General features: G+C 42.8%; 1 protein-coding gene and 1 long non-coding RNA gene across 3 annotated transcripts; one reads left to right on the top strand and one right to left on the bottom strand.

The window, feature by feature from the left end:
- The first annotated feature begins 13854 nt into the window (after positions 1 to 13854).
- Positions 13855 to 17553, top strand: LOC117473914. Of its 2 annotated transcripts, XR_004555069.1 has the most exons (5): positions 13855 to 13897; positions 14223 to 14278; positions 14479 to 14955; positions 15760 to 16112; positions 16944 to 17553. It is a non-coding gene; the product is annotated as an uncharacterized LOC117473914 (long non-coding RNA). The 2 variants fall into 2 exon arrangements; XR_004555068.1 differs by lacking the exons at positions 13855 to 13897; positions 14223 to 14278 and having other exon boundaries at positions 14285 to 14955.
- Positions 17554 to 17729: 176 nt separating this feature from the next.
- Positions 17730 to 20332, bottom strand: LOC117473380. Its single transcript, XM_034118952.1, has 8 exons — positions 20138 to 20332; positions 19902 to 19997; positions 19490 to 19814; positions 18647 to 19273; positions 18425 to 18560; positions 18141 to 18344; positions 17944 to 18029; positions 17730 to 17762 (listed from the first exon to the last, which is right to left on the bottom strand). The coding sequence occupies exons 1-8, from the start codon at positions 20266 to 20268 to the stop codon at positions 17730 to 17732; spliced, it is 1638 nt and encodes a 545-aa protein (XP_033974843.1). The 5' UTR covers positions 20269 to 20332.
- Positions 20333 to 20926: the final 594 nt, after the last annotated feature.

Genomic DNA, 20926 nt, shown 5'->3' with positions numbered 1-20926 from the left:
GTGACATTAGTCTTTTAATCCTAGATATGTTCTTTAGGTGATAGTAGGCTGATTTAGTAACTGTTTTAATGTGACTGTTGAAACTCAGGTCAGAGTCCATGACTACACCTAGATTTCTGGCTTTATCTGTTGTTTTGAACATTGCAGACTGAAGCTCAGCGCTAACTTTTATACGTTCTGCCTTGGCATGCGTTCTAGTCACTTTGCTCAGCGCTACTGCTTGTTACTACTTTCATTTTCCGTACTCGCCATAAACTGTTATTATGGCTCAGGTTAATCTCGCCCCCTTCCGACGTGAGCGTGGTTCTTGGTTCTTGCCGGGCAGCCAAGTGGGGTCAGCTAAGAACCGGTGTTCGGTGTTTAGAGCCGGCTCCACTGTGGCTGAAACAGGAAGAACCAGAGCTAAATCAGGCTGAGTGTGAAACAAGAGCTATTGAGTCAGTGTTGCGGTGCTGTTGCTTTGGTCTGGATCTGTGAGCTAACCACGCCCCGTTCATTTGCATATAAGAAATGGAAATGTGTCATTATGAAATACAAGTCCCCTGAAATAAATAAATGTGTCATTATGAAATACAAGTCTCTTGAAATAAATAAACGTGTCATTATGAAATAAAAGTCTCTTGAAATAAATAAATAAATGTGTCATTATGAAATAAAAGTCTCTTGAAATAAATAAATGTCTCATTATGAAATAAAAGTCTCTTGAAATAAATAAATGTGTCATTATGAAATAAAAGTCCCATGAAATAAATAAATGTGTATTTAAATGTACATGTATACATATTTATTGCCTCATTTATTTATTTCAGAATGTATTTCATAGGCATATTTATATATATATATATGTATTTATTTAATTATTTATGTATTTATTTAATTTTGGCTTAAATGGCATTCCATAGTTAAAGGGACAGCATATTTCTTGAAGGAATTAGCGTAAAGTGGAAAGGGCGTTACGCTTATTGAGTTATTACATGTTTAACTAGTTGTATTAAATACCGTGTCTTGTTAGTAACAAGTTACAAACTTGTAATGTAAACACAGTTCAGTGGAGAGTGGAATGTCATGGCCTCTGCCCTACCAAACTAGGTCAATTAGCGAGCAAGCTCCTAGCCGCTAAGCTAACAGCACAGCAAATTAGCCAGCCTGCTGTCTAACATTAGCTAGCTAATTAGATAATTCGTAATAAACAGCACAATAACGTGGGTAGCGTTAGCTAGGTGCATATGACTGCTGTATAACTGTATAAGCACACCATTAGACTTCCAGTAATAGGGTCGGTTTGGTACCTCGCCCACAGTCAGCTAATTTCTTTTATTAGCTAAGTAGCTTTATAAAATTAGCATGCTAGCTAACATGACAGGTGGGGATAGTGAAAATGCGAGCTCACATCCCCGTATACAAACTCACATTCACACAATCTATAGCCACACACGCTTGCACCCACATGCACTCGTTAGCTTGCGAGTAGCGGATCACAGTGCTACGATTAGCTATCAGGCTAAAGCTGCCAAGTATCGCAAACAGACACACACCCTTTACACCAGGGCTATTCAATTAGTTTGGAATGGGGGCCGGTTGATGAAAATGATCCAAAGCAAGGGGCCGGGAAAAAGATGGCTTGAAATATGAGCAATCATATTAAGAGCTTCAGATACAGTACATACTACAACAGCATAGTGGAGTGCATATATTGTGTTTAATTAAATCAAACAACATAGCCCCAAGGCCTTTATAGATCTAAATGGCAAGTTCAGAACCCAGTAGGCCTACATGTGAAGCTAATTTAACCATCAACATCATTTCATTTGATTTCATTTAGGTGAAATGATCTAATCATTCACGCAGAGATGCAATCAATGACAGTTTGTCACTACAGTAGCTGGTAGGTGGGTTCGAAACCCGAGCCCGCCAAAGTTTTCAGGCAATGTCTCTCAATTTAACACCCTCTCTGGAATCTTTTATGTTTACTGTTATTGTGATTCCTGTGCTTCAATCCGCCTTCTTCAGCTGTCATTTCCAACAGGTCCCAGTCGCCACCTTCCCCCTGGCAACACCGTCCCAGAAATCATCATGGTCCTTCTCTGAGGATCCAGGGATTAGTAGTATGTGTGCCACGAACGCCCCACATTACAGGAGGACTACACACGGATTTGTGAGGTCAGGTTATGATTAAAAATTGTGCCCGTGCCCTCGCAGATAAGATAAGACTGTGCTGAGGTTTAGTAGTAGAAGGCAGGGCGGTTTCACCAATGAACAGCCAGTGTTTAGATGCATGGGAATGTGAGGAGTCCTTCCTGTTGTAAGGGGCTGCATGTGGAAGCACTGATTCTCCCCACAGTGCCCACCCACCCCTATATAATGATAATAGACCACCTGTTGATGGAGGGAGGGTATGTAAAGTGGATTACACAATGCATCTGAAGAGATCCGCCTAATATAATCATCCTTAAATGAATGATGGTATTATATGGTTATAAATGAGTAAGCCTATTATATAATTACATGTGTTAAAATAACTCTTGACTTTGTGAATGCATACAGGAGGAGGGAATTGCATACCAGGTAGAATGCTTTGAATATTCAATCATAACCTACATTCAATTTATTTGAATAAATAAATTATATGCAATATACCCAACATATATAGAATTAATATGCAAATAAATAGCTGGCCTATTACATATTGTCTTAAAGGGCCCATGTCATGCTTTTCCGGTTATTACCCGTCCCCTTGTGTGTTATGAAGGTTTTTATGCATGTAAACGGTGTGCAGAGTCACAAACCCTCAAAGTACACCCTGTAGCGAGTAAAACTCTAACACAGAAAATACCTCCCCAAAACGCCTCGTTGGAGATACGTCATTGTCCATTTGATTCTTCCATTTCGTTCCGGGTACGGCATGATGTCAAGCCGTATCCGGAATGAAATGGACCAATCCGTGTAGCCATTATGTTACGTCCGCGGAGCCGTTTCGTTAAGCCCCCGCTGATTGGTCCAAATTGACCAATCCACGGACTTCCTCACACACACATCTGTGTGCAGGGAGCAGGCAGCTCAGCTGATTTCTCCTCCCTGGCTGCAGGCTGATAACAGACAGTTGGGATTGCGGCGAAATTCTCTCTGCAGACCCATTCTCACAGCGTTTATCAACCTTTTTCTTACTCAATATCAAGCCACACTTATTGTTTTTACTTCGGCTGTGACTTTGTGTGTGCTCAGGATGAGTTTGGCTGTGTTTGGCTGTGTATGCTAACAAGGAAACAACACCTCCACCGAGCTCAGCGCGATTCACAACGTCCCGACCAATCAGAGCACACTGTGCTCACAGGGAGGGTGGGGGCTGGAGCATAGACTGTATATAGAAATGGACGTAGGGTCCGTGACGTCACCCATAGGATTCTGCAGAGTTGCCGAGAAGCCCTTAGTAGGCGGCAGAGGTGGGGACTCGAGTCACATGACTTGACTCGAGTCAGACTCGAGTCGCATATTTTTTTACTTGAGACTTGCTTGACTAACATTGATAAAAGACTTGACTTGACTTTGACTTGGTATTCATGACTTGAGACTTGACTTAAGCTTGAGACAGATGACTTGAAAGTAGAGATGGGCAAGTCCTGATTCATCCGGATCATTAACCCGGATCCTAGAAATGAGCTGGTCATGACGAGTCTCCCCTCTCCATTAACCCGAGTCCTTGAGTCCCACACTTGGTGTGACGTACAAATTAAAACTATAAATTGCGTCACTCGCTACTCTCTTTATAACATGTAAAATCACATTACAACGTACCCCAAGTCCATCTACCTACCCTTTAGCAAGTATACAGGATAGCTGCCAGAAGTGATCGTTTGGCTCAGGGGAGGGGACGCGGATCAGTGAAACTTCCTGCAGACTCGTGGGGACTCAGAGGAGCCGACGGCTCCAACAGCAGACTCGCAGATTCGCAGATTCGCAGATTCGCAAATCCTGACTCGCTGCAACACACAGCAGACTCGTGCGGACTCAGAGCCGTATATAGCAGCAGATCCAGAGATCCAGCAGACTCGTCGTCATGCACGAGTCCACACAGCAGACTCGGATTCGCAGATTCGCAGATTCGCAAATCCTGACTCGCTGCAACACACAGCGGATCAGACTCGTGCGGACTCGGAGCCGTAACCATATAGCAGCAGATCCAGAGATCCAGCAGACTCGTCGTCATGCACGAGTCCACAGCAGACTCGGATTCGCAAATCCTGACTCACTGTGTGTGCAACACACAGCAGAGCAGACTCGTGCGGACTCGGAGCCGTATATAGCAGCAGATCCAGCAGACTCGTCCTCATGCACGAGCAGACTCAGATTTGCCAAATCGCAAAATAACCCTTTTTTTTGTGATCAACATTTTTTATTAAAGCAAAATACACTGTGTAGCGGAGGTTAATTATAACGTCAGTTTAATAGATAGATAGATAGATAGATAGATAGATAGTACTTTATTGATCCCAAATTGGGAAATTGTTGTTGTTACAGCAGCATAAAAGGCATTTTACAATAAAACAAAACTACAAAATATACAAGAATAGAAATAAAAATAAAATATACATGTCGAAATAGAAAATATACATGCAGATATTATATATATATATATATATATATATATATATATATATAATATCTGCATGTATATTGTATATTGCATGTATATACAAATATATATATATATATTCAAAATATATGGAATAATAATATGCTCGTGAAATACATCAACTTTTCGGTTTCACCAATAGGATTTCTACGGTCTTGGTCATGCTGACTCATATGACTCAAATGACTCGTATGATCCGGATCTCTTCAATGACTGACTCAGAAGACCCTGAGTCCGTAAAATGATCCGGATTTGCCATCTCTACTTGAAAGGACTTGACTGTTTAAAATTAAATATTTGCATTTGTTTTTGTAGTGAGATATTACGTTTAGTTTGTTCGAAAAACGTGATTGGGTGATTATAGCGCCGTGCGCGCAAACCTGGCAACCCACTAGACGGCATGAGTGTGAGTTAACATGGCAGCGGCTAGCGTTACTCCAAAAATAGTGAAGTTTGGATTCAAGGATTATGTTGTCGATGACGCTAATAAGAAGAGAACAGCGGTATGCAGGGTCTGCAGCATAAAGATCAGTGACACGACCACCACAACATCCAACTTCATTCGTCACTACAAAAAAACCCACTGAGAAAGGTGCGTGAATGTGTTGTGTTAGCTAGAAAGCTAACGTTAAGTTTAAGCTACGTTAGACTTGGTTTCAAATCGATGAAGCATTGCAAAGAGAAGACAAAACGGTAAATGAACACTAGAACCGCCAAGGGATTCATTTGTACTAACCCTGATACTGGCGGGCTGTCAGGAGAGGGAGAGAGAGAGAGGAAAAGAGATGCCTCGTTTATTTCCCCTGTGTTATTATCAGAAGTTACTGTAAACTGTTGAATAATGTAGTTCATCTACTTTTAGTAGTTTGTTTAAATGTTTTAATTATGTTGTTTTTGTTTGTAGAAGTGCATCATTCCTTGATTTATTGTAAAATGAATCTGAACTTTTTGATCTGTTATGATGATAAACTGAAGCAATTTCTAAATTAACCCAATGAAGTGAGTTTTAAATCGTCCTAGCTACTTAGTTTATAAGGAAATTATGAAGAGGAACAAATTAAATGATTTGAAAATGATATCTATGTAGGTGCTGACGCTGTTGGCGGTTCTAGTGTTAACAGAAATTTAAATTAAATATGTGTAATGGCAAATGCCATATATGATTTTCTTACCTGGAATTCTGCCTTTTTGAACAGACTTTTTGATTGAGTCCGAGCTATATTGTCTGCAGTTCTAGGGTTAATATGAATCTAATATGATTGTCATCGGTCTAAATTAGATTTCAAATGATTAACTGTGTATGTAATGAAGATCATAGTGTGGGTTGAATCCATTTTCATAACCACTGTCTTTTAACTGATTTAAATGCGGAAACTGGGCTTATTCATCAGAATTTTGTATGACAGTGACTTGGGACTTGCTTGATACTTGTAGGTCAAGACTTGAGACTTGCTCATGACTTGCACATGTAGGACTTACTCCCACCTCTGGTAGGCGGAGTCGGCCACTAACGGCTCGACAGTGGCTCAGAGTTCCACTCCCGCCGGCTCCAGCCTGCTCCAAATAAGGGCAAAGAGGCGGAGCCGAGGCGGGACCTGTTGCCTCCGAGCTGGAAGTAACAGAGCTAGCTCAAGCTACCAAGCTAAGCTAACATGCTCCCCATCTGCACACTGCCGTCGCATTGTACGTTTCTAAGGTAAGCGGACATGAGACTATTCAGCAAAACTATAAATAATAATCTAAGTTGAGTTTTTAGCATAATACTTCAGAATCTTAAAATCCCTTAACGTTTGTATGCAATGTGCTAAATGCAACACTGGAATCAAGCAAATATTAATATGTTTGCATGACATTAGTTATTTATATTTTGCCATCACTTAATTATACGTTTAATACATTTAAGTTAAGCTAAGGTGCATGTGATGATAGCTAGTTAGTGCTCTTACCTGTGAGGCCTCCTCCAAACAGCATTATAACCAGACTGTATCATTAAAACTATAAGTACCAGTTCTAGATCATTGACTTTAGACAAACAATTCAAAAGACAAAATGTATTTAAAGACCAATCTTTATTTGAATGTGCCTCTTAACCTGAGATATTAGTTATACAGTAATAGTATTGACAATCTAAAAAAACTGAGCAACTCAACGGTTCACTTTTATATTTCTTATTGTCTAAAGCAGCGGTTTTCAAAGTGTGAGGCGCGCCTCCCCTGGGGGGCGCCAGAGAGCTTCAGGGGAGGCGCAGCGTGAGAAAAAAATAAAGAGAAACAATGAAATCTAGCTCGTTAACTTCAGCTAACTTTATGCGAGCGGCAACATGGATCGATTTTTAGTGAAGTTACCTAAAGTGAGAGAGGAGACAGCGTCTGGCCACCCCAGTTGGCAGCTTTGTTTTGAAATAAAAGTTGTGGCTCATCGGACATTTATCAGAGAAAATCCCTGATGTCCGAGTGCAAGTGAATGCAGCACAAGACGCGAGCCTTGTAACCCTGGCGCGAGCGAGGAAATGTGATTGGCGGCGATTTCATTTGAACGGGCGGCAGAAAACGAGAAGCATTCGGACCCAAGTACACGGAAGGAATAAGGTATTTGCGGTCTACAATGACAGAGAAGAGACTGTCAAGTTTGGCTGTGCTCAGCATTGAATCAAAACGCACTAAAGCTTTGGATGTTAATACGTTTGTGAGGCGTTTTGCTGAACAAGATGGTAATCGCCGCATTCAGCTGTAATAGGCATGCCAACTTGATGCTCTGCTCACGGATGACTCGAGCATTAAAAACTGTTAAGATGATGACCTTACGTGTGTACATATATTTTTTTCTTTGTGGGGGTCTGCCCTGAGAAAGTCAAATAAGATGGTGTGTAAAACTACACTGCCCAGACAAAAATAAGTAACCACTTTGATTTAACTAGGCCAGTAGGTAAGGGCATTCCACTGGATAATAATACCCCTGCATTATAGCAACAACAATAATAATAATAATAATAGCAATAATAATTGGGAGGGGGGGCGCGGCTGTTCTTATATTCTCTGAGGGGAGGCTCACCTTCCCACACTTTGAAAACCCCTGGTCTAAAGCATTTATTATTTTCATTTTTCCCCTCTCATATTCAGTGTGGAGTGTGGACGGATTGAGACAGCGTGGTGTCCAGAGAGCTGCAGAGACTTCAGGGAGAAACCTCCGTGTGATGGACGGATTGAGACAGCGTGGTGTCCAGAGAGCTGCAGAGACTTCAGGGAGAAACCTCCGTGTAATGGACGTCCTGTCTGTTGGTTTGGAGAGGACTGAGGGTCTTTCCTCTGTGAGGAGGATCAGACCTGATGGAGGAGCCCATGCATAGCTGATACCAACTGCACAGGCCTTGTCTGTCACTTTATTTGACTAAATGTGTTTACTTATACATTTAATAGGTTTACACCTTCTGTCCATATGTGCTTTTTATTTAAAACATGTTTGATGAACTTTTGGTTCACATTTCAATAAATTGAATTTGCACTCCTTTTGTCCATTATTCTTACTGAAAATGTTAGATTACACATTCACATCTGACTGAAGATTGGCCCCATTTATTTGTGTTGCAAACTCTGCGGTACAAGGTACAAGTGATGTGAAGCTCATGAAGTGAGGCAAATAGAAATAATCAGCTGATGGAGTGTAGATGTGGAAATAGGTGCATTCGATCAGCTGACTGTGTTTTCACAATAAAAGTAGTTTCTTAGTGAATGTCCTGTACTGGTCTTAACATCTCATAACATCAGCTTTTAATTTTCCTCTTGGATGTTCTTCTTGACCCTCGGAGAAAGAGGAGATGCTGAGTCGTGTCTTTCAGGCATGTCCTTTCCTAACAAAAATTACAGGAAACATAAAACATATTATTGCAGAACAAGTGTGTTATTTATGAAAGAGGTGTGTTTGTGTTTACGGGCTGTAGATATAATTATTTTGTAATTGTAATGTTTTTTTTTATTTCAACAGTGAGCTACAAAGACAATCAGATTATGAATGAACAGTATGAAATTCATCAACATTGAAATGTATTTTATTATCAAAATAATATTTAACTGTTATTAAAACAAGCTTGCTCTGTTGTCTCACTGAAAGAATAACTTTTACCACGTTTTTACAGACAATATTGAGAGATAAATAGCAGTTGTCACTATGCGTTAAATATCTTTGCCTTCAATACATTAAATTAGAAAGCTGACAAAGTAATATTGCTTGTTAACATCTAAATGTAACCTGCATGGAAAAAACCCTCAACTTCACTGATGTGTAGGTGATCTAGTATTTAGTATTGTTTAATGGAATGTATATCAGTGTATTAAAGGCAATACTTCATTTATTTAAACCAATATCTTTCTTGATTCTTTGTACAGTATGAAAAAAGAGTATTTGTACCTGTGCTGAAGTTCACTGCTGTGAGGAGTCCAGTTCTGTCTCTCACTCTCTGGTCCAGCCTGTCTGCATCACCTGGGCACTTTAAACAAACAGATATATATGTAAAGTACCATGTGTACAAACAATATAACTTATTCTCTTCTGTTGAACATGTTGGATTGTGTATTGTCCGAGTCAGGGTCCTTTTTATTTTACTGTAACTTTGGAAGTTGTGTTACCAATGCTTACTGTTTATTTGATACAAATTTGGTAATGCAATTAATAAAAACAACAAGGTTTGGGTTCGTTCTTCAGATGACTGTGATGTTAACGTGTAAGCTCAATAATGAACTCCAGCTCAACCAACCATATTGTAATATCGAAGTAATCATCTTGAAATATGACATTAATAATTGTAATATACACACATCTTATTGTGAGGTTGATTTCACATACACTACTTCGACGTTAGCTTGTCTACATACTCGAGCATAGCCAATTTAAATTAACCTTAGCGATGCATACAGTTCCTACCTACATAATAAAATATCTCTCTAAGTTACAAGGATGACCTTATTTTATCAACCTCAAACAGAAGCCGTTTGTTCTACAGTATTATCCCACTTAACGCTTAACACTTGTCTATTTCATTTTAACCTTTATATATACAGTCTATGGTTTTAAGTTAACGTGGAGGCTAAGATTAGCATCGTTAGCACCGATGTAGCTACCACTCGCTTACACGCAAACCCAAGCCTTAACATTCATTACGTAGCTGATTGAAATCATAAGCACATAAATAAAGTACTCGAATTTCACTTACCGCAAAACCGCATTCATGCACCGTCTGTTTTAACCGCAGAGCGAGTCACAATAGTCCGATATATAAGCATGAAGAACAAACAAACACGGCCGGGGTCAAGTTGTGTTCCCTGGATGAACTGAGCATGGAGAGTCCCTGTAGCTTCACGGAGACGGAGCAGCTAGCAGAGAGACAAGAAGCTAACAGCAGCAGTCACTTGACAGAGCTGTCACTCAATGCGACCACGCCCTAATTTATGCAAAAACTTTAAGACCTAATATAAATAAAAGGGTCATGTTAGAAAACAATTCACTCACAGATTCATAATCATGAAGGTGGAATCTAACTATATACATAATAATATTTATTGCAGCCAGGGCTAGAAACGTTTTTTTTCTGCTGTGAAATTGGGCATTTTAACATGGGGGTCTATGGAAATTGCTCCTTTCTGCAGTCATCGCCTATCGGCCAATATATGAACTGCAGTTTGTGGCACTACTGTAATAGTGTAATAATACTGTACAAAGAATCAAGAAAGATATTGGTTTAAATAAATGAAGTATTGATTTTAATACACTGCTATACATTACATTAAACAATACTAAATACTAGATCACCTACACATCAGTGAAGTTGAGGGTTTTTTCCATGCAAAGGGTTACTTTCCATGTTGAAAGATGTTAACAAGCAATATGAGTCAGCTTTCTAATTTAATGTATTGAAGGCAAAGATATTTAACGCATAGTGACAACTGCTATTTATCTCTCAATATTGTCTGTAAAAACGTGGTAAAAGTTATTCTTTCAGTGAGACAACAGAGCAAGCTTGTTTTAATAACAGTTAAATATTATTTTGATAATAAAATATATTTCAATGTTGATGAATTTCATACTGTTCATTCATAATCTGATTGTCTTTGTAGCTCACTGTTGAAATTAAAAAAAAACATTACAATTACAAAATAATTATATCTACAGCCCCTAAACACAAACACACCTCTTTCATAAATAACACACTTGTTCTGCAATAATATGTTTTATGCTTCCTGTAATTTTTGTTAGGAAAGGACATGCCTGAAAGACACGACTCAGCATCTCCTCTTTCTCCGAGGGTCAAGAAGAACATCCAAGAGGAAAATTAAAAGCTGATGTTATGAGATGTTAAGAGCAGTACAGGACATTCACTAAGAAACTATTTTTATTGTGAAAACACAGTCAGCTGATCGAACGCACCTATTTCCACATCTACACTCCATCAGCTGATTATTTCTATTTGCCTCACTTCATGAGCTTCACAACATGTACCTTGTACCGCAGAGTTTGCAACGCAAATAAATGGGGCCAATCTTCAGTCGGATGTGAATGTGTAATCTAACATTTTCAGTAAGAATAATGGACAAAAGGAGTGCAAATACAAATTCAATTTATTGAAATGTGAACCAAAAGTTAATCAAACATGTTTTAAATAAAAAGCACATATGGACAGAAGGTGTAAACCTATTAAATGTATAAGTAAACACATTTAGTCAAATAAAGTGACAGACTAGGCCTGATCAGGTGGTATCAGCTATGCATGGGCTCCTCCATCAGGCCTGGGCTGCGTTTCACTTCGGTTAAATGGATTCCTTGCGTCCCTCACTTGCGTCGTTTCCCTGCGACTAGTCCCTCCCACCAGGGAAGCATGGAGAGACGCAAGGAAACCACGAGAAGCAGGGCAATGAGTTTTAAGAGCAATGGGACGTCCTTTCCTCCGGAGCGTCACGTGAAGCGACGTCCGTTTGTGATGATGCCGCACAGCTGATCGCCTGACAGCAGCCAGCTCTGTCCCCGTTATTTTCACAAACACCCCCGCCTCTGTTAGTACACATTTACTGACACAAACATTTGTATCATCTGTTGTAGACAAATAAATAAAATCAAATAAGAACTAATTCTCAAAAAAGATAAACGCCATTCTTAAAATGTATAAACGAATATTAGTTTGATTAATATTGATTAGAGTGCACAATATAAATAAAAGAATTGAGAGAAGAAAAAGAGATATGTTATCTATCAAAACCCAGTTAGATTAACATTCATTGGATTGCACACTTAGTTTGTTTGTGTGGATATGTAGCAAATTAACATGTTAAATAGCACTTAATGACTGACTGAATGGAAATGACAATAAATGAAAATGTAAAACGAAAAAAGCGATCACGAAAATGTTTCCAATAAATGAATGAAATGATTTTTGTCCACTTTGTTGTTCAGATATATCACATATTTGTAACTGAATGATGCATTCATTGAAACAAAACACAGTTTGTACTGAGGGCTGATTCCCGTGAGTTTCATGTGTTTTCTTCACTCCGCTGGGAAACTGCTCTCATGTCAAGAAGCATCAGATCATTGCATGCGCTGCATCGTCCAATCAGTGAGCGATACACAGTAAGGGGGCGGGGCGAGTGTCTGAGGATTTCATCGAAGGATGGTCTGGTGGTTCCTCGATTATAGCTCCTCCATTATCGCTCCTCGCTCCTCGATCCTCGGTCCTCCGGCAAAAATAAGGCCATTGGGACGCTACTCAAGATGGCGCAGACAAATCAACTTCCGGTGAGACCGAGACCGAGGAGCGAGGAAATGAAAGATAAGAGAAGTGAAACGCAGCCCTGGTCCTCCTCACAGAGGAAAGACCCTCAGTCCTCTCCAAACCAACAGACAGGACGTCCATCACACGGAGGTTTCTCCCTGAAGTCTCTGCAGCTCTCTGGACACCACGCTGTCTCAATCCATCCACACTGAATATGAGAGGGGAAAAATGAAAATAATAAATGCTTTAGACTATAAGAAATATAAAGTTGACTTGAGTTGCTCAGTTTTTTTAGATTGTCAATACTATTACTGTATAACTAATATCTCAGGTTAAGAGGCACCTTCAAATAAAGATTGGTCTTTAAATACATTTTGTCTTTTGAATTGTTTGTCTAAAGTCAAGGACCTAGAACTGGTACTTGTAGTTTTAATGATACAGTCTGGTTATAATGCTGTTTGGAGGAGGCCTCACAGGTAAGAGCACTAACTAGCTATCATCACATGTACCTTAGCTTAACTTAAATGTATTAAACGTATAATGGATTTCACTTTCAATTTGAATGCGGAGTGGTTGGAACACGGCCCCAGCTACGGGGAGGCATGGGTAATGAACTCCTTGTGTTCTGCACTTAGAGGATCAAATGCTCCACGCTGTGAAGACATTCAGCACCGCAAGAGGGAGGATTTTCTTTAGCTTCTATAGGCGGTGGATCCTGAGTTTATCCGACCTTTACCGAGAACCACTCACTGAAGAGACCCCTGTTAAACTGGAATTGGCGTTTCTCAATTGGAATTGGATTGCATTCAGGTTTCGCAACTGTTAATTTACTCTGGATGCATTAATCCAGGTACATGTACCAAAATAAGCAGTACTGTATTGGTAGTGAAAATGTTTGGGAGCGTAGGGCAGAATTAGGAGGGAATTCCGTCTCGTAGCGTTTGTGCACTGTTTTGAAATGCCGCTCCTAAATTACCCTTCTTCGATAAAGCCACGCTCGCATTGCAGATGAGACAGATAGACTTTGAATTGGAATAGATACAAAAATAATCATCCTCCCCACTCAGAGTGAAAATTATATATTTTGGGCTCTTTTGCTTTGTGGTCTTGTGTGTGCGGACTGCACAGCAAACTAGTGCCCACTGCCCACTGCCTACCAGCCACGCCCCGATACATGGGGTCACGCCACAAAGCTTTGATGCGTTCAAGTGCATTATTCTGGCACAGGAAGATTATGTTATAGGACATTAACGATAAAACAGAATATTGTTGTTCTATTTTTAGACACATCTCGCGATCGACTGAAACACAGAGGATTGTTTGTATGATGGGATCACAGACACGCTGCAAACGGTGTCCGCCAAAAGTCGAGTCCAGTGTCTATGTAGTGTCATTTTTATTTGTTATAGTTTGGGAAGATTGAAAATCGGTAGGGAGAGTCAGCTAAATCGGTAGGCGGTAGAAACATGTCAAAAGCGGTAGACTACCGCCCAAATCGGTAGGGTTGGCAGGTATGTAACAGTAGTTAATGAAATAAAGCTCATTGGTGTGTTTATCCTATGCCGAATTATGCAGTTTACACTCTGGATTAAGAAAGCACTGTTTTAATATTTGTGGCGGTGAGAACTTTTTATAAAAAAGAGAAACAAATGTAAAAAGTGAGATTTTGTTAATGGACTTTGGTTTGGCGATTCCCGACCACACAGTATTACTGCATGTTTTGTGGATGTATTACTGTTGAAACAATGCATAATGCACATGAACTACATTTGAATATCATAGGTTGCTTCTTTTGTTTTATACAGTATTTTGTGTTTTTTCTTGCATGTTCTTCAGAGACCAGCGACAGCAGCTCCTTTCTGCACACACTGGTCTCAGGCTGACACCTGGTGGTGAGTTTGTGAAACTGCACTAGCATTTTTTTTAATGTAAACAGGAAGTAGCAGAAAGCAGGAACTATAACATTTTAGAGTTTATTCACTTAAATAAAAGTCAGATCAGTTGTACAAACATGTTTTGGGAATGTTTTCAGGAACCTTGTTAGTTAAACTGTAAATGTGTACATAATATGTCCTGTCTGTATGTGTTTCAGTGTACTCCATTCAAGGCAGATGTTGTCATGCAGACCAAAGACCTCTTCCTATTCCCTTCTAAAGCCTCTAAAATAATGAAGCTGTGCTCCAACATGATCCAATACATGAAGCTTCAGCTGTATCCTCCACATTGTTCCTTCTTCTTCTTCTTCTTCTTCTTCTTCTTCTTCTTCTTCTTCTTCTTCTTCTACTCCTGCTTGATTTCTTTACACACAGCTTCTGTTTTCAGGCTTGTTTCTGGTTGTGAAATTCACCCAAACTGTGTCTCTCTTTCCGCTCAGGCTTGATCTAACAGCAGCTCAGCAGCTCCAGGAGTCCACTGCCTGACGCCTGGAGCTGAAATCCTCCGTCTGTGTGGATCAGAGGAGGTTGTTGCTGCCGTGAACGTCTGAGTGGAAGAACAGAAGACATGTGGGTGTCCGTGTGCCTCCCCCACCCCCGTCTGCCTCTGTGGAATGAATGGAGGAGGAGGAGGGGTGAGTAGATCTGGCTGTGTGACGTGAAAGCGCTCTGCATAAAGTTCCCATGAGCCCTAGCAGTTCCTCAACAGGTCAGACTGGACCTAACGTGGGTCAGAGCCGGTCCTGAGGAGTCTTTTAAGGTGCCAGACTCACAGCATTAGCATTCAGACCTCCGCATGCTGTGTTTTATGCCCTTTTAAAGCCATTTAAAGCCAGTGTTTTGCTCCTTTTTAGCTGTATGTGTTCTGCTACCCCAAGACAAGGATCTTCATGCTCAAAGACCTATATTAACCCCTCAGATACAGGTTGTTATTGTGTTACTACGGTAGCACATATAATAAAATTGGAACGATACAGAGAAGATTAGCAAACTCTCACCTGGGGGTCCGGAGCCCGTCGTCCAATCGGATCAGAGCCCCTCGGATCAATTAAAGCCAGTGTCCAGTGTACCAACCGCCCAGATCCCCCCCCACCCCAAATGCTCTTTGACACCCCCTGCTGGCTGCATGCTTGATATGACAAAGAGATGTTATGAAGTTGTGAAAAGAAAGAAATAAGCAGTCAGAGATATTCAAGTTTAAAAATACCTTTTTATTTATTTACAAGTTTTACACTTTATGTATTTATGCTTTATGTATTTATGTATTTTATGTTATGTTGTGTTATAAAGTTTTACACTATGTATTTATGTATTTTATGTTATGTTGTGTTATAAAGTTTTACACTATGTATTTATGTATTTTATGATTGCATTGCGGCGGCTGCGGTGGCCTCCTCCTTCTTCTTCTTTCTATTGACCCTCTGTCGGTCCCTCAACAGTTCCTTCTCTGTCCGCCCTCCCCTCAACTCTGTGAGCCACTCCTCCACCGTGCGGTGCTGGAGGTCAGAAACCTGGCAGAAACTCTGCCTCGTCGGGCAGTGGAAGCTATGACCCGTGGCCCGGATCCTTCTCTCGCCGCATTGCGTGCAGGTCCGGCTACGCCTGTTAGGGAAGACACCGGCTGCAGCAGAGGCCATCTTTATCTTCGCCCTCCACCCTGTGGTCTTTGGGACATTGACCTTCAGCCACTGGTCCAGGGTCAGTCCAGAAGTTGCACGGCAGAAGGTCTTGCCTTGGATGGAGAAGTGCTCAATGACAGAGATGTCCTTGGAGCAGCCAGGACAAACGCGTGGTGGGGGATCTACACACACACACACACACACACACACACACACACACACACACACACACACACAATGAAAGTGCAGTCAACATCAAACAATATAAACATATATAACATAATGTAATCAGCACCTTCATGCTCTGATTTTGAGATAGTTTTTTTTAACAGAGTGTGTCTACATGTGTTCTGGTGATTTCCTAACCTTCTCTCTTCTTGTTCGTCTTGTTCGTCTTGTTCGTCTTGTTCGTCTTGTTCTTCTTCGTCTTGTTCTTCTTCTTCTTCTTCTTCTTCTTCTTCTTCTTCTTCTTCTTCTTCTTCTTCTTCTTCTTCTTCTTCTTCTGCTGCTGCAGAGGTGTTGGTTCTGCATTAGGAGCAAATAGGAAGAAATGGTTTGAAGTTAACAGTACATTATCACCACCTTCATACACTGACAGTGAGATGTTTTTCTCAGAGAAATTAGGGACATCTTGTTTTGATCGTAAACAAATAAATAAAAGAAACATAATAACCGTGTTTACTTTTTGCAAGCACTGGGGGCCAGAAAGGTTTGCAGTACTTGAACCTCTTGGGAATCCTGTAGGAGCAGGGGAGGCCTTCCAGAGTTCGATTGCCCTCTCCAAGGTTGTTTTTGTCTTATCTGCAAGAGGACAACAATCAAACAATAGTAAAACAGTGGAGTTATTGGAGCTGCACATATCAACATCACAGAGATACAGGAGAGGGTCAGATGAGCACAGATCACTTACCCATAGCTGTAGCCAGACTAGACTGTTAGAAGAAGGAGAGATCCTGCATTTCTGTACATCTTGCTCAAAGGTGTGAAATCTTTCATCCAATCAGATCAAAGACCTGTGGATCGCCCCGCCCTCCTGACCCCGAGATGAGCCATCAGGTGAACAAAGGAAATCCTGCCTCCTGCCAGGACACCCTAACGAACGACTCTTTCACACCCACAGTCTCTGGACTGGTGTTCTTTTGTATTTATGCGTGTCATCCTCTCAGCAGGGGTCTTGAGAAGGTGATGGGCTGCAATCTGCCCCCCCTCCACGACCTGCAGTTACCCTGCCACTTTATAGACTGCATTACAGTAATGCACACAATGTTCCTACTCCTTTCTGCACATATTGTGACTTCACATTTCTTAGTTTATATGCAAACATTCATAGCATTCTATTTCCATGTAAACGACTGCTTTATTTATCTTATTGCTATTTAACTGGATTTTATTAGGGTGTAAAAAAGATGTTGTGTTTGATATTAGATTTCTTGTTGATGTATGCACCATGACATCAAGTCAAATTCCTAGTATGTGTGAACCTACCTGGCAATAAACCTGTTTCTGATTCTTATGTTACTAATTACATATTTATGTATTATGTGTATTTTCAATGCAGTGTTTTTATCTGTATTGTTCAAACTATTTAAAATAAAGTTTTCTAAAAAAGCCAAAGGACATCTCCTTCATTTTTGAAACCTTCTGAACTTCAGTTGAAGTGCAACAACAGCAGAGGAAGACAGCACGAGTGTTGGAAACTAGAGGAAGTCAATCCAAACAGATATTTCAGTTTGAACTATTTATTTGAAAAATATATTTACATCATCTACAGCATGTTATTGTGTCCAGTGTCATTGGAGGGAGTCCAGCCACTCCTCAGGGCTCTTCCATTGAGCCAGAACAGGGCAGTAGCTGACTCTGTCCCCGCTCGCCTTCACCAGGCCTTCTTCATCCTCCACCCTGCCTGTCATATCCCTCTTCCTCTTCCTCCTCCTCCTCCTCCTCCTCCTCCTCCTCTTCCTCCTCCTCCTCCTCCTCCTCCTCCTCCTCCTCTTCAACAGTCACCTCCTCGCTGTCATCGGGATCATCAGGGAGGGGCTGCAGAACCTTTCCCGTCTGATTGTACAGGTAGCTGATCCCGATGAGCTCACCTGAGGAAGAAAAGAGTAACTAGATTCTTAATATCAGTTGTTCTTCACCTTGTTCTGATGTTCTCAAACAGGAACCTTCCAGAAGCATCGGCTCTGAGTCTGAAGTATCACCTGTGTACTGCAGCGGCTTCACGTGGCTCTCCACCATCGTGGTGTGGAAGAACTGCTGCGTGAGCTGGTGGAGAGTGTACTGCTGCTGGCCGCAGTAGCAGTTGATGCCGGCCCCCCCCGCTGCCGCCTTTCCCCGGTCCTCGTTCCACCTCGTGAGCCCCTCCAACAGGAACATCTGGAGGAATGTCCCCCTCGCAGAGGAGCCTGCAACATGACACACAAACGTCAGGGTTTTACACCCAGGGAGAGAGAAAGTGTAAAACTCTTAGAGCACGGTGCCTCACCCGGGATGAACCTGTGGAGGTGCAGGTGGAAGGACTCCAGGGACGTGGAGCCGCGGGCACAGCGGTAGACGGGCAGAGACACCCCCCCCCGGGTCAGCTGTCCCGTCTTGGTGTACAGGCGGAGACCAGCAGGATCCTGAAGGGGAGAGGCTCTGATTATTCAGTGTCTGAATTCATGTCTGAACATGAAACATGTTGAATTGTTTCCTGTAAGAGCTGTACCTGAATGCAGGGGATGTGATGCCTCTGTGTCTTCAGGATCTCCTCCATGCGGCGTCGGTCCAGCAGGGGGACGTTCATGGCATCGGTGGCCCCCTTGAACGCCTCCACCGCCTCTCCAAGGAGACGCTCGGTCTCCTGAGCCCCACGCGTGCGGCGGCGGCAGTGCCGACCCAACTCCTTGCTGGACGGCGTCCTTCTGGACCCGCCCGCCTGCAGGGCCGTCTCCAAGAGGGACAGGTCCTCCGGGTCCCACTCGAAGATGCAGCTGGAGAGACGCTGCATGAACTCGGGGTAGAGGAGGTGGCTCTCGGAGGTCACACCTGCTGACAGTCGGCGTATAAAGTGCCAGATGTCCAGCCTGACAGCCAGGCGTGGCCAGGCGGGGAAGAGAGCAGCTGCAGCGCAGGTGGCTTCGTCCCTCCGGCAGCAGTCCCTGTCCACATACAGGACCTGTGGAGGCTCCTTCCCTGCCAGCTGGTACCGGTCCTGCAGGCCCTGCGCCATGTCTCTCAGGCCGTAGCCCTCAGCGGCCGTCAGCACGGACATCAGGACCTGCCCCAGCTCGTTCCCCACGCTGCTCATCCACAGAGCGGTACCAGCGTCTGCTCCCGCCAGCTTCTCGGTCACCTGTGTCAAATGATCATATAATCATTTAAAAAAAACATATAGTCTTATACTCTGATTGCCTTTTACACTGTTACATTGTATTGTTAGTCTTGAATCATTTATCAGTTTCTCTTAAGACGTTCCTCCACAACCTGCAGGGGAGAAGAGGGTCTCCTCCATCAGTCAGGGTGCAGCCATGACACCTACAGTGTACATAAGTAACATTACATTTCTCACCTTCTTGGTGGAGCCCATTTTGAGAATGGAGCCAAAGGTTGAGGTCACCTTGGCCTTCAGCTCCTCGATCCTCGTAAAAGACTCCAGGACGAAGGTGGACAGAAGCCAGCCGCTGCTGGGGACAGGCACCATCTGTGGTGGAGGCTGAGGAGGTGGCATCTGCACACCTGCAACCACAAACTTCCTGCAGGTGTTTAAGTAGTGGATGCTCCTCGTCATCCACTCTGCCGTGTGCTGCTCCACGAGGTAGGAGTGCAGCCGGCTGGCGCTGTTGCCCAGCGTGCGCACCTTCATCTGAGCCAGCACACTCCGGTCACAAGAGAGCCTGCAGCACAAACACAGACGCAGAGGTGAACACCAAACCATCTCAATGTCCTTCAAACACCACTATGTCCAACAGCGTGATGTTTACCTGTAGGTCAGCACAGCAGGGAAGAGCAGCTGGTGGTCCAGGTCCAGCTGGCTCCTGATGTTCGCTGCCCAGCCGGCACACTTCTTTTTGCAGGAGCTGGGACAGAAAGGTGTATTGGTGTATCTGCTACTGCTACTTATAGTTATAATCATAACAAAAAGTACTTGTATTATTTTACAATGTCTATTTAACCAAAGCATCAAGCACACAGAGTATGCTTGTAAATGTATCAGTACCTGCACTCCAGGTACTCCGTCCCCATGTAGTACCAGCCGTTGGTGTCCAGAACTCTGCGCACGGTCTTGTAGAGACCACTACCCGTCATCTTGTGTGCGCAGCTTGGGCACTTCAGGTGGTACTTCCACATTTTGTTAGGCGCCCAGAAGAAGAAGGGCCGCTGGAAAAAAGCATCTGGGGAGGAGGGCCGCTGGGAGTACTTCAGCCGGGGGCCGGGGGGGGTGGTGCCACAGCTGATAGTCCGTGGACAGGACGGGCCACCCTGACTTGTAGCCCACAAACAGAGCCCTGCTGACCCACTCGTGCTGCTCTGCAGGGAGGCTGCTCCTCCAGGCTGCCGGCAGGACCAGCTGCAACACACACACAGGTCACTGAGCTGCAGCTTCACACTACACACTGATACTAGATGTTTACAACAACATTATTACAGACCTGAGGGGGAGGAGCGACGAGTTGAAGAGGAGGTGGTGCCAGAGCTCTCTGCTGCTGGGCAGGACGAGGAGGCGGCGGAGGAGGAGGAGGAGGAGGAGGAGGAGGAGGAGGAGGAGGAGGAGGAGCAGATGCTGTGCACAGCAGAAAAACACACTTGACATACCAAATAGATTTTATTATACAAAGCTTAATAATGACTCGAAGCACAGACTTACCTGAAGCAGCCTCCACCTGAGCCGCTGCCTCCACCATCAGATGGCCGTCTTCGTCCTCGGAGGAAGCTGCAGACACAATTTAAAAAATGTTCACTCATCACACATCACCTGACTGACAGTAACACTCCACTGACATGATAC

Source organism: Trematomus bernacchii, unplaced genomic scaffold (genome assembly GCF_902827165.1).
Source record: "Trematomus bernacchii unplaced genomic scaffold, fTreBer1.1, whole genome shotgun sequence".
Classification (NCBI taxonomy): Eukaryota; Metazoa; Chordata; class Actinopteri; order Perciformes; family Nototheniidae; genus Trematomus; species Trematomus bernacchii.
The sequence above is the reverse complement of the archived record's forward strand: the minus strand, read 5'-3'. Positions and strand labels throughout refer to the sequence as shown.

Coding starts and splice junctions, on each gene's coding strand:
- LOC117473380 (XM_034118952.1), bottom strand. CDS start 20,268: ATGTGGAAGTACCACCTGAAGTGCCCAAGCTGCGCACACAAGATGACG. Junction 19,998..20,137: donor ACGGAGTACCTGGAGTGCAG/GTACTGATACAT, acceptor TTTCTGTCCCAG/CTCCTGCAAAAAGAAGTGTG. Junction 19,815..19,901: donor CCTGCTGTGCTGACCTACAG/GTAAACATCACG, acceptor TTTGTGCTGCAG/GCTCTCTTGTGACCGGAGTG.